Source organism: Mus caroli, chromosome 7 (genome assembly GCF_900094665.2).
Source record: "Mus caroli chromosome 7, CAROLI_EIJ_v1.1, whole genome shotgun sequence".
Taxonomy (NCBI): Eukaryota; Metazoa; Chordata; class Mammalia; order Rodentia; family Muridae; genus Mus; species Mus caroli.
Window position 1 is genome coordinate 107,746,935 of NC_034576.1, and position 12,121 is coordinate 107,759,055.

The window sequence follows — 12,121 nt, forward strand, 5'->3', positions numbered from 1 at the left end:
GTCTCTGAGGAAAGAAATTAAAGAAGATCTCAGAAGATGGAAAGATCTCCCATGCTCATGGATTGGCAGGATCAACATTGTAAAAATGGCTATCTTGCTAAAAGCAATCTACAGATTCAATGCAATCCCCATCAAAATTCTAACTCAATTCTTCAATAAATTATAAAGAACAATCTGCAAATTCATCTGGAATAACAAAAAACCTAGGATAGCAAAAACTCTTCTCAAGAATAAAAGAACCTCTGATGGAATCACCATGCCTGACCTAAAGCTTTACTACAGAGCAATTGTGATAAAAACTGCATGGTTCTGGTATAACAACAGAAAAGTAGACCAATGGAATAAAACTGAAGACCCTGAAATGAACCCACATACCTATGGTCACTTGATCTTCGACAAGGGAGCTAAATCCATCCAGTGGAAAAAAGACAACATTTTCAACAAATGGTGCTGGCACAGCTGGTGGTTATCATGTAGAAGGATGCGAATTGATCCATTCCTATCTCCTTATACTAAAGTCAAATCTAAGTCATTTCTTTTTTTTTTTTTTATTTCCAATAGAGAAGTCAAAAATTACCAATAAAGGCATATAAAATGTATATTAAAACAAAGTAATATTATTAGTTATAGTCATAAAAATATCAGTCTAGTAATATAAAGTTATCAGTAGTATTTAAAAAAATAAGATCTTGCATAAAGTTGTTAAGGAAACACCAAATTAGAACAATTTTGAGAACAATTTTATAGTATTCTGCAAAAGAAGAAATGTGCATTATCTTAAAATCTACAATTCCACATGAAGATATATGCTCTAGAGAAAGACATATGAAATTTTCGCATCTCTATTTATACAGAAGATGTGTACAAAGTTGTTAATAATAGTATACATAGAAAAACAGCCAGTAGCAATTTTAAATATATTTTAAAATACATATTTGGTGTAGTCATAAGCTATAAAGCTCTATAGTGATTTAAATGAGTGGTAAAAATCTGCTTATCTGTATAATAATCACTCAAAAACATAATTTCTACATATAATAGTGATTACTCATGTAAGTATATAAAAGCAGCAACTAAGAAAAGCATTAAAACTTCATAATCGTTTTATCATGAGAGAATAGGACATTATAAGGGTTAAAAAAGACTTTAATATCTGTAGATGTTATTGCCTGTGTTAAAAATATCTAAAAGCAAGTGAGATAAAACATTAACAATTGGCAATGTAGGGCTTATTGATACTTGTGCATATTCTTTCTTTGTCATTTATATCTTGGTCGTTTCTAAGATAAAAGTATGATTTTTAAAAAATAAAATAATATAAAAACACACAAGAGACAAGAGGATCAGTAATGAGACTACTACAATATTCCAGAATAGGCATGAGACATAAAAAGGACATGCTCCAGTGGCAACAGGAATCTCAGACACATAGGTCCTAATGAGATGGCCTGGGTGGCTCTTTGAGTGTATATCCAGGCTGCTGTGATAAAGTGCCACAGACTTTGTGGCTTAAACAACAGGCATTTCTATCTCACACTTCTAGGGGCTGAGAAGTCCAAAATCAAGGAGCCTGCTGAAGAGGCTCCTAGTGGGAGCTCTGTCCTTGATTTAGAGTCAGCTTGCTGCTTTCTTGCTGGACCCACATAAGATGTGAAAAGATCGGAAGAGAACAAGCCCACTCTTCTGATTCTTGTGAGAACACTGATCTCATTCCGAGTGTCTCCTGGTCTCAGCTTAGCCTAATCATCTCCCAAAGACCCATCTTCAAATATCACAGTGGGGGTTGGTGCAACAGATGAATTGAGGGCATAAATGTACATTCCCCAAAAAACACAAGAAGTCTATTTATCCATCTACAGTACTGTGCTTGGCATATGATGAATTTTTAATATTTGATGAATTCTGTGTCTAACATTAGTAGCTTTCCTGCTTATAAGTCACCTATACAGTGAGTTAAGAGGGAAGGAGATTCTGGTGGGAACAGTAAAAGTACTATCCAGTACCTCAGAGAAATCTTGCCTGTTGTTTTGCAACAGTCTCACTCTACAGCTCAGGCTAGCATTAAACTAGTAGTAATCCCATGCTTCTGCTTTCCAAGTGCTACAACTACATGCATGAGTCACCATGTCTGGATGGGAAGTGATTTCTTGACGGCCTCAGCCAAATTCCAATAAAAGGAGTCACTTCAGGACCCTTCTTCTAAAACCTAGAGAACCTTTACAAGAACCCATATCTCCTATAAGCTTTTAGAGACACCCAGTACAGGTCTATGTTTTCAGCTAATAATAGTATAAATAAATAAATAAATAATCAATCCTCTTCTGTGCCTCTCCTAGAAAGAAAAGAATATTCTGTATGTTAAAGGGGTTCCTTGGTGCCCTAACCCAGTCTCACAGGTACAGTGTGCACCAGAAGACTGTGGCATCAGCATGCAGGATAATGTTTGTCACTAGTTAAATATGGTCAAAGGTGGTGTCAGCCTCAGAATTCTATAATTAGGAAGGACAATTCTGTTGCAGAGGAAGAAAAAATAAATAAGGAGAGCAGGTAATACACAAGGTTGGCTAAACTAGACATGGCAGGGTATGGTAGCACACAACAGTAATCTCAGCTATTCAAGAAGCTGAGGCACTAGGATCATTAGTCAGAGGCCAGATTATGTTATATAGTGAGTTCTAGTACTTGTTGGGCAAATTACTGAGTACATATCTCAAGAAAAAATAATAAGGAACTAGGAATATAGCTCAATGGTAGATAACTTGCCTAGTGCATGTGTGAGTTCTAGTTTCAAACTCCCCGTAAGGCAAAAAATACATACATACATACATACATACAAACATACAAACATACATACTAGACATTACCTATTCTACACTCCTAACAAACTTGAGTTCCACAGGATCCCACTATAAAGAAGATGGAGAATAAATAGTTCCTTTTTCAAATCAGTGCCCTCAGGCCAAGCACATCTACTACTCCAGGGAGTAGAGATTGGCAGTGTCCCGTGGTTTATAGACTATTTTAAGGACCTTCACAAGCAAGGGTTGGAAGGCTGGAGATGGTGGGGTGATTGATGCTAGAAGACAGAATGGGTGTGGTGATTCCATGATCTTTCCACATTTCCGTATGGTAATGCCACCTGACCTTACAAGATCCCTTCTCTTCTCTGGATTTAGGGTAAGATGAAGCTTCAACTACTATAATGCCGCTAGGTCTGCAGGTATCTCATACTGACCTGGTAATTGTGATTTGGTATTTCAGAGTTACTTAGGATTCTGTAAGAGGATTCAGTGTTTAGTGGCACCACTAAAACCAAGGTTTTCTGAAATGTAATCTACTGTATAAATGAGTAATGTAGTGTTTACAGACAATTTAAAGTAAAACAAACAAACACAGAAGAGGTCCACGTGGAAACATGCTGATATCTGACAACCCTGTCTATGGAAAATGATGTTGGAAGCTATATTAGTCTAAGTAAGAGAGTCAGAGTCAATCTCAAAACAGAGCCTCCCCTATCCTATTTTTCTATGCCAGTCTTGAAGCAACTGAGGGGATAAATATCCTCTTCTCTACAGGGGTCTTGGCAAACAGCAAGGCTGGAGTAACAATCTGTATAAGGCAAGAAGAAAATCTCGTTCAACATAGCTCAGTAGCTGGTATTGGTTAAAACTTCTAGAGTCTGGAACCAAGCTGTTTATTTTAGGTATGTTTAAGTATAGTACAACTTTGGGGAAAACTTTTCTGGTGTTACACAATCTCATGTGAACAAGGAGGCATAATTACATAGAAACTCTTCTTAAAGAACATGTGACATCTTCCATGAAGATGGGTTCTAAAGATAAGTAAGTGTTAAGGACTAGGAGTTGGTCTCGGTCATAAAGATAGCACAGAAGTTATCTAGGTTATTAGCTACCTCTGGTCCTGCTTGTGGAAACTTGGAGGAGCCTCTGGCTATGTAGACAGTACAGAGGTCATCTAGACTTTTAGCCAACTCTGGTTCAGGTTGTGGAAGCTTGGGAGTAGCCATATATGGCCTAGCCGTACAGATAGCCCAGGGGTTACCTAGGCCATTAGTCACTTCCATCCCAATTCCTCTAGGCAGGAAACGGCTTCTATATCTTCTCCTTTAAAAGGGCAACCCAATGTGCTTAACATCTCTCATCTCCCCAGTGCTATCTGTGAGCACAATGGTATCTGTGTTCCCAACACTTTTTCCCTGCCACTTCCCACAAACCTGGGAGGCTTCACATCCTCCTATGGGAAGCAGACCCTAACATAGTAGTCCTATAAAGTCATGGGCATATTGTCAAATCTCCATCTTAAGTCAGGTGACCCCAAAATGCACTCAGAGAACTTCTATAAAGATGATCTAGGGTCTAGAACACCAACAAAAGAATTTTCTAAAAACAGATCTCTTGATGCATCTTGTAAACTCAAAATTATCAGGTTTCCAAGAACTCAATTACCTCAATTCTAGATTGTTGTATCTAAGAGATCTGTGATTTATCTTACAAGTCATCTCTAATAGACAGCCAAAAACCTCTGAATCTCTTGAAGCCAAAAGCATTTTTCTCCAACTCCTTCCATAGCTGTCCTAGTATAGTTCCTAGCTCCTGAGCATTCCCCTCCTTCCTCAAGCAATTATCACCCACGGCTTGATTACATCAAACTGCATCAAAACCAAAGCCCCCTGAATTATCTGTCCCAGGAACAAGCACCCACTGCCCCTAGCTAATCTACTAAACTTCTGTGCACATGCTAAACTTCAGCTGAAGTACTTAGTGCAAGTACACTAAGGCCAAATTATTTGAGTTTGTGTACTAACTTTGCTGTTGGTTGTGACTATTGGCAGGTTATTTCATCTTGTGCCTTAGGGTGTATGTTTATTTTGTTTTGTTTTGTTTTGCTTTGTTTTATAAAACAAAGAAAGAATCATACTTACTTTAAAATCTGTTCAGAGGTGAGGGCGTAGTTCAGTACATAAACTCCTGGAGAGCAACAGGTCTTGTTGTGGTCCCTTCATCTTCCCCCATGTGGCAAAGGACCAGGAACAAAAAGGGTTCAGTCAGTTCTGCTACAGTGCTGGTTTTGAAATGAAAATTTGTCCAAACACAGCTGACATATTAGGAAACTGAGCAGTGAGTTTTATACTCATAAGTGATTCTGCATTTTAGAGACTAGATAGCCATAAAAAACTTCACCCAGATAATCCTGGCTGAGCAGGAAAAGTCAGCATATATTCTTCTTCAAACATATGTCAGGGACCTCAGTTTATCCGTATAACTTTCAACACAATTTTGACAGGCTTTCTATGAAACCAAGTTTTTTTCTCCACATATAGTATTTGCATACTTTCTAACCATATAATAACCCCCCAAAATGTACTGTGGGTTATTTTTGCATGTGTGTATATGCATGTGGAGGCCAGAGGTTGACATCCTCACCCATTCTCCATTTATTTATGGAAGCAGGGTCTCTTGCTAAGCCTAGATATACTCTAGGCTAGCTAACTTGTTCCAGAGACCTCCTGTCTCTGTTTCCTAATTGCTGGTATTTCAGGTGGCCCACCACATCCACTTGGCTTTTATGTAGGTGCCAAGGATCCAAATTCAGTCTTCACACTTGTGTACTTTATCCTTGGCCCCCATTCCTACCATTTTTAATATGTGTTACTGATATTTTGGGGTACTGCATCACTGATATTTTGGAATATAATAATGCTATTTCCATTTTTCCAATAATCCCAGTGGTTTTTACTGTGATTTTTGAATACTGTGGTTATTTTAAGGATGTCTTTTTATAGCAAAAAAAACAAAAAACAAAAAACAAAAAACAAACAAACAAGCAAAAAACCCCTGCATTGAGTAGTCTTCTGGTTGATGGTGAATAGCACTCTTCTCCATGGATACCTAACTCCTAAAACTGTAGTAACAAGTGTGCCTGTCATCCTAGGCTTTGAGGCTAACAGATCTGCTCACAGTTGAAAGTCATAAATGTTCAATCACAACCTAGACACGCATGCTAGACAATATGAAGCTGTGAAGACAACATGGTTAAGGAGAAGCAATGCTTGCTCTGCACTTCTACTCGAGTGAGGAGAGACCAATAGTTATTAGAGTGGAGCAGATGCCATCATAGAATGACACAAGTTCTCTCCAGATACAAAGACCTTCCAGAGGAAGTGTTCCTCGGAGTTTTCCAAGGTTTTCCCTTCCATGTCTCCTTTCCTTTCTCTTTATTGAGCATGCTGAGTCTGTGAGCACTGAGCAAGAATACGGTACAAAGAAGAGTTAATGTGTCACAGGTGAATGGGATAAGGGCCCTGAGGGATGCAGGCAGAACAGCTCATAAAAAGCCCCAAGAGGCATTGATCAGGTGAAGAAAGACTGCCAGCACTCAGTGCTTAGGGTAGCTCTGTAGTCAAGTCTTCCACTGGTTTTGTCTTCATTCAACATTTAAGCTTCTGCCGGGGTTAGACACTTGCAGGGACTCCCTCTACTCATCGTGCCTCCTCCATCAGAGGTGTTTCTTCCTATACTCAGTACTCTGGGATTTCTACCACTTCCTCCTTCAGCCGCCTTACCTCTGAGGCAGTCCAGGACTCCAGTTGGAACCCCCTTCGGAATCCAGAATGAAAGGATACCAAGAAGAAATGTTTCTTGTCTTGCTGCCATCTCTCTCTCTCTCTCCATTGCTCCTTACTCACAACTCTCTGCCTGATGTTCAAGATTACAACTTCAGCACCAAATGCAGAATAATGTAAGCATCCCTTGGGCCTACCAAATTTCTCCTGTCATTTCAGGCTCCCAGCTTCACTCCAGACCCTACTTTGTGCCATTATAGTTTCTCCTGCCTTTCTATACTGCCTCCTCCTTGCTTCCTAGTGTATTGATAACCCAATTATTAATTCAAGTAAATACTTAAGATCATTGTGTCTAGCCCTATTACAGAATCAAAATCATAGAAGTTCAAAGACCCTCCCAAAAATAGTCAAGATGAGGTAAGATGATCCTCACCCCACACCAGTTTTCTCCCCAAATACAGAGACCAAGACTGTCCTTGGACTCTGAGGGAAAAGGCAGTCATAGCTCTATCTTCTCAGATGACCTCATATGGGAGGACTCTGACTGTAGCAGCCACCTCATCAGTCACCCATTTCCTTAATCTTTCCTTTCTACCCCTGCCTCTGCTCTCCTTATAACACTTATGGATAACTAGGAGCAAAAGATTATCCTATGACCTAATTATGGTCATGAAATAATTACCAATCAAACCCCTGTCTCAAGCAAAGATCATTATGCTCCTGTAATATTCCAGGCCCTTCACCAGTTCATGGATGGATTTGCGGCACTGTAACATGCTCAGAATCTCTCCTCCTCTTGTTCTTCCTCTATCAGGAACAATACCCCCATGAGACTCAAACTTCATCCTTACAGAATGGCAGAAAGTTTACAGTCCAATTCTACCTTCCAATGCCCTGCTTTCTTTATATTGACTGGCATCCCAGGGTTGGGAGATGGCCAGGCCTGGCTGTCCCTAGTGTTTGGGCTCATGTATCTGCTGGCCCTACTAGGCAATACAACACTTCTGACAGTAATCGGAATAGACTCTACATTGCACCAACCCATGTTTCTACTCCTGGCCACTCTGGCAGCTACTGACCTGGGCTTAGCCACATCTATAGCCCCAGAGTTGCTGGCTGTGCTGTGGCTTGGACCCCAACCTGTACAATATACTGCCTGCCTAATCCAGATGTTCTTTGTCCATGCACTGACTGCTATGGAATCTGGTGTGCTTTTGGCCATGGCCTGTGATCGGGCTGTGGCAGTGGGGCGTCCACTACACTACCCTATCTTGGTAACTAAAGCCCGTGTGGGCTATGCAGTCCTGGCACTGACACTGAAAGTCATGGCTGTTATAGTGCCTTTCCCTCTGCTGGTAGTACGATTTAAGCACTTTCATGCCAAGATCATACACCACGCCTATTGTGCACACATGGCAGTTGTAGAGCTGGTGGTTGGTAACACATGGGTCAACAACATGTTTGGGCTAGTACTTTCACTGGCTGTATCTGGTGTAGATATTCTGGGCATTGCTGGATCTTATGGGCTCATTGCCCATGCGGTACTTCGGCTACCTACCCAGGAGGCCCGAGTAAAGGCCTTTGGTACATGTAGTTCTCACATCTGTGTCATCCTGGCCTTCTATGTGCCTGGTCTCTTCTCCTTCCTCACACATCGCTTTGGTCGTCACACTGTCCCAAAGCCAGTGCATATCCTTCTGTCCATCATCTATTTGCTGCTGCCACCTGCCCTCAACCCCCTCATCTATGGGGTCCGCACCAAGCAGATTAGGGACCGATTCTTAGAAATGTTCAAATTCAGAAAAAAGAAGTTTTAATAGACCTTGAAGCAAACAGTAGGGGAACTCCCTTGGAACAAAACCTGGAGTCTGGGAATGTGGATTATATTGTCATTGTCCTATATGCATAGTACTTTGATGACTCAAAGGTATTTTCTGTGACACCCTTAGTATGTATATCACTGGCACCTCTAAACTTTGGCCTAGCCAACCTTATCTCTTACTTGAAAGGAGGCAAAAACAGGGGCTGTACATTACCATGCAGGTAAAATAAGGAGATGAAGGAATTAGATGAGATTCTAAAATACAGTCTATTGGAGAATTTCCCTCTCCTGCCCAACCCTATCATTTCAACCCAAGTCTCACTCTGCTTCTTAGATGTGTAGATAACTTCTTGTTTGGAGTTACACCCTTGTCTGTACCTGGAGCTGATTCTATTTTCAGCCTGTTCCAAAGATGTTATACAAACTTATACGCCATATTGTAAGAATCTGAAAAATGTACCCTATAGAGCCAATTGAGCCTTAAGATATTCCCAATCAAAGAATTGTCTTGTTCTCATGTGCAATCACTACTTTATCTTCCTTTCGTTCCAATAAAGACTCCCAAAGCAATAGCTACAACTTCTTTCTCTGAGGCTGGGACTTTGGGAGTCAGAGGTCCAACTAAAATAATAATTAATTAATAATAAAGCTGATATTTAAAGGGCCATTATGATCACTTGTCAACCTGGCCTTTTGTGTACCCTCATGCAAGAATATAAAAGCCCCATGAGCACTCCTGTCTTGCTCACTGTCACTAACAACATGTGATACTGGTGCAATATGATGAAATGGGAATATTTTATGCTGCTGCAGCTGTCCAACAGAATATTAAACTGAAAACAGCATGGCATTGCCCAATGGGGGAATCCATTTATAGTTAAGGCTGGACAGTGGATGGAGTAATATATAACAGACAGGGAGTCACAGCAGTAAGGTCAAAGAAAACTGCAGTCATAACCACAGTATTGGTGTTATTGGAAACCTAAAGCAAGAACAAGCTAGCCCAGTAGCTCAGACAGCTGGACCAAGCACCATGAGACACCACAGAACTGAAGGACATTGGTCATTTCTAGGATGAAATGAGGTCTTAATAGACTCCTATAAACAAGGAAGAGGTACCTCAAAATGTCTGCATGATTTCAAAATCACACTGAATCTGACTGGGTGAAGAGAGCATCTAGTCCACATAGTTCTCAACCTTCTCATGTTGTGGTGACCCCCAACCATAAAATTATTTTCATTTCTATTTCGTAACTGTAATTTTACTAGTTATGAATCTTAATGTAAAAATCTTTGGAGGTAGAGGTGTGCCAAGGGGGTCGCAACCTACAGGCTGAAAACCACTGGTCTAGTCAATGGTGTATGAGTTCAGTCATTCTCAAAACTAACCTTTTTCATGCAGTTGTTAAGTTCAAAAGTCCTCCACAAAATGATTTTGTAAAAAGCTAACAAAATACTAGTCCTGGATCTGGAAGAGATGGCTCTGGGAAACACTCCTCGCCTGCAAGCATAGTGACCTCCATTCAGGTTCCCAGCACCCACATAAAAGCCAGGTGCTAATCTATAAATCCAGTACTGGGGAGGGGAAGGAGGAGGGCCAAGAGGAGACAGACCCCTGGAGCTCCCTAGACAATCAGTGAGCTTGGGTTCAGTGAGAAACTGTTTCAAAACATAAGGAGTAGGATGACAGAGGACAACCCACCTTCAGCTCTGGCTCCTCTGTGCATGTGTGTGCACACACAGACATACTGAACCTGATGGACCACAAGCTATGATATCCATACACTTCTCTTACAAGATTTCCCTTTGATCTAGTCTGAGAAAATAACTGAGATGTGAACAACCATGTATGGCAGTAGGATATTTATTACATTATTATAAAGAAATATAAAGAAATTCGTGTATGATAGTCCCATGTCACACATTCATACACACACACCATTTTCTTCTCTGATACATGGAAAGAGAAAGCATGTGCAATCAATGTTCATGAGCAATGAGTCTGTTACCATCCCGCCATGGGAAGATAAGGCACCTTCAACTCTTAGCTGTGCACAGTTCTCCCAGTTTTCTTGTTCCAAAGCCATGTGCTGAGAATGTTTTCTTCAAGCCAAAACTCTAACACATTTGTGTTTTGATGATCTTCCACACATACCTACCATGTGATATGTTCAGAAAGCTTTGCCAGCACACTCTCATTCTCGTTCTTCATAATAACCTGAGAATTAACTATATGCCTACTGCCCATCACCTATACTTTCAAAATAAATAATCTCTGTAGAAACATCTTTTCCATAACTTTGGCCCCAACCATTATGATCCTATTTATAGCCTTTATTTCACTTAGTGTAAATGTTCACATATCTAACTGAAATGAACGTTAACAAGTTTGACTAGGGGGCACTGCCCTGAATCTCAATGGGGACATTCCTAAACATATGAAGTATCATTTCCTTTCTTTCTGTAAACTTAAAAATTCTCAGCTTTCTTACATATTTATCCCAAAAAGTTTAAACTAAAGCATCAAGAGTGTGTATAGTTATCCCTGCAGCCTGAAGCAAGAGATCATTAGGGATCTTTATCACTCTATATCTTTACTGTCACTGCTACTTTATGCTACCAAGATTCATGCAAAGAATCCCATGTTTTCTGCATAAAGTCCTACTTATTTCCTATCTCCATACACATCACTCTCATATCCTCAAGGCAATCAGAACTTCTTTCCAAAGATAACCACACAATGGTGCCACATGGGAAACAAATCCCAGAAAGATCCCAAACAGTCCAACCCTCAGGCTCACCAACTCATTCGTGACTTAGTTATTAGTTATCATCTGTTTTCCTTGAGCATCTTTCAGTCTCAGATTCTGAGCAAAAAGGAAAAACAGACTTACTCACATTAAGGTATAGCATCATAGAATTTAGAAAGCCTAGGAATTCATGGAAATTGAAAGGCAAGAAAAGGGCAGATGAGGACTTCCAGCAGTAGTTTATTAGAACCCAATCTAACCTCTGAACCATGTCCATGAGAAAAAATTCTAGAGCTTCTGCTTCCTATTTAACCGATAAGCCATCCCTGCACTAACCTCATACATGTCTTCTCATTCTGGACTCCCCTAGTCATCTGCATTTGCTTCTCAGTCAGATCTACTTCTACACTGCAGAGGTGCAGAGGGACATGATTCTGTCCTTTCTACTTGTCTCTATCTGCCTCTTATTCCACATCCGTGTTCCTCATCAAAATTTCTGGAGGGAACAGAGTTGCCAACTACATACACTACACTGTATTTCTTGTCCTTGCCAACCAAAATGAAAGGATGGTATATATCTTCGAATGTAGCAATTAAGTCAGAAGTACACAAGTGGGAGGCCAGCTTCAGTAACACAGTGACATGCTGGATCAGGAATGGAGAAAATGCTTCAGTGATTAAAAGCACAGACAGCTCTTCCAGAGGATGCAGGTTCAGTTCCCAATACCCACATGGTGGCTCAGAACTGTCTCTAATTCCAGTCCAAGGAATCTAATGATCTCTTCTGTCCTCCACTTGCACCAAGCACACACACACACGATGCACGGCCAGACATGAAGGCAAAACACCCATAAACATTAAAAATTACAGCCCTAATACAAAAGATGGTATTGTGTGAGGGCCTTGCCAAATAGGCACAAAAAAGAAGGAACTTGGTTTCAGTTGTCTTAAGAAACCTGAGGTTTC

The 12,121-nt window shown here is 40.4% G+C and overlaps 1 protein-coding gene across 1 annotated transcript; it reads left to right on the forward strand.

Annotated features, from left to right (window-relative positions):
- The first annotated feature begins 7,318 nt into the window (after window positions 1-7,318).
- LOC110297215 (olfactory receptor 52W1) lies at window positions 7,319-8,430 on the forward strand. Its single transcript, XM_021165957.1, has one exon. It carries the CDS (start codon window positions 7,411-7,413, stop codon window positions 8,398-8,400), a length of 990 nt encoding a protein of 329 aa, XP_021021616.1. The 5' UTR covers window positions 7,319-7,410; the 3' UTR covers window positions 8,401-8,430.
- The last annotated feature ends 3,691 nt before the right edge of the window (window positions 8,431-12,121 follow it).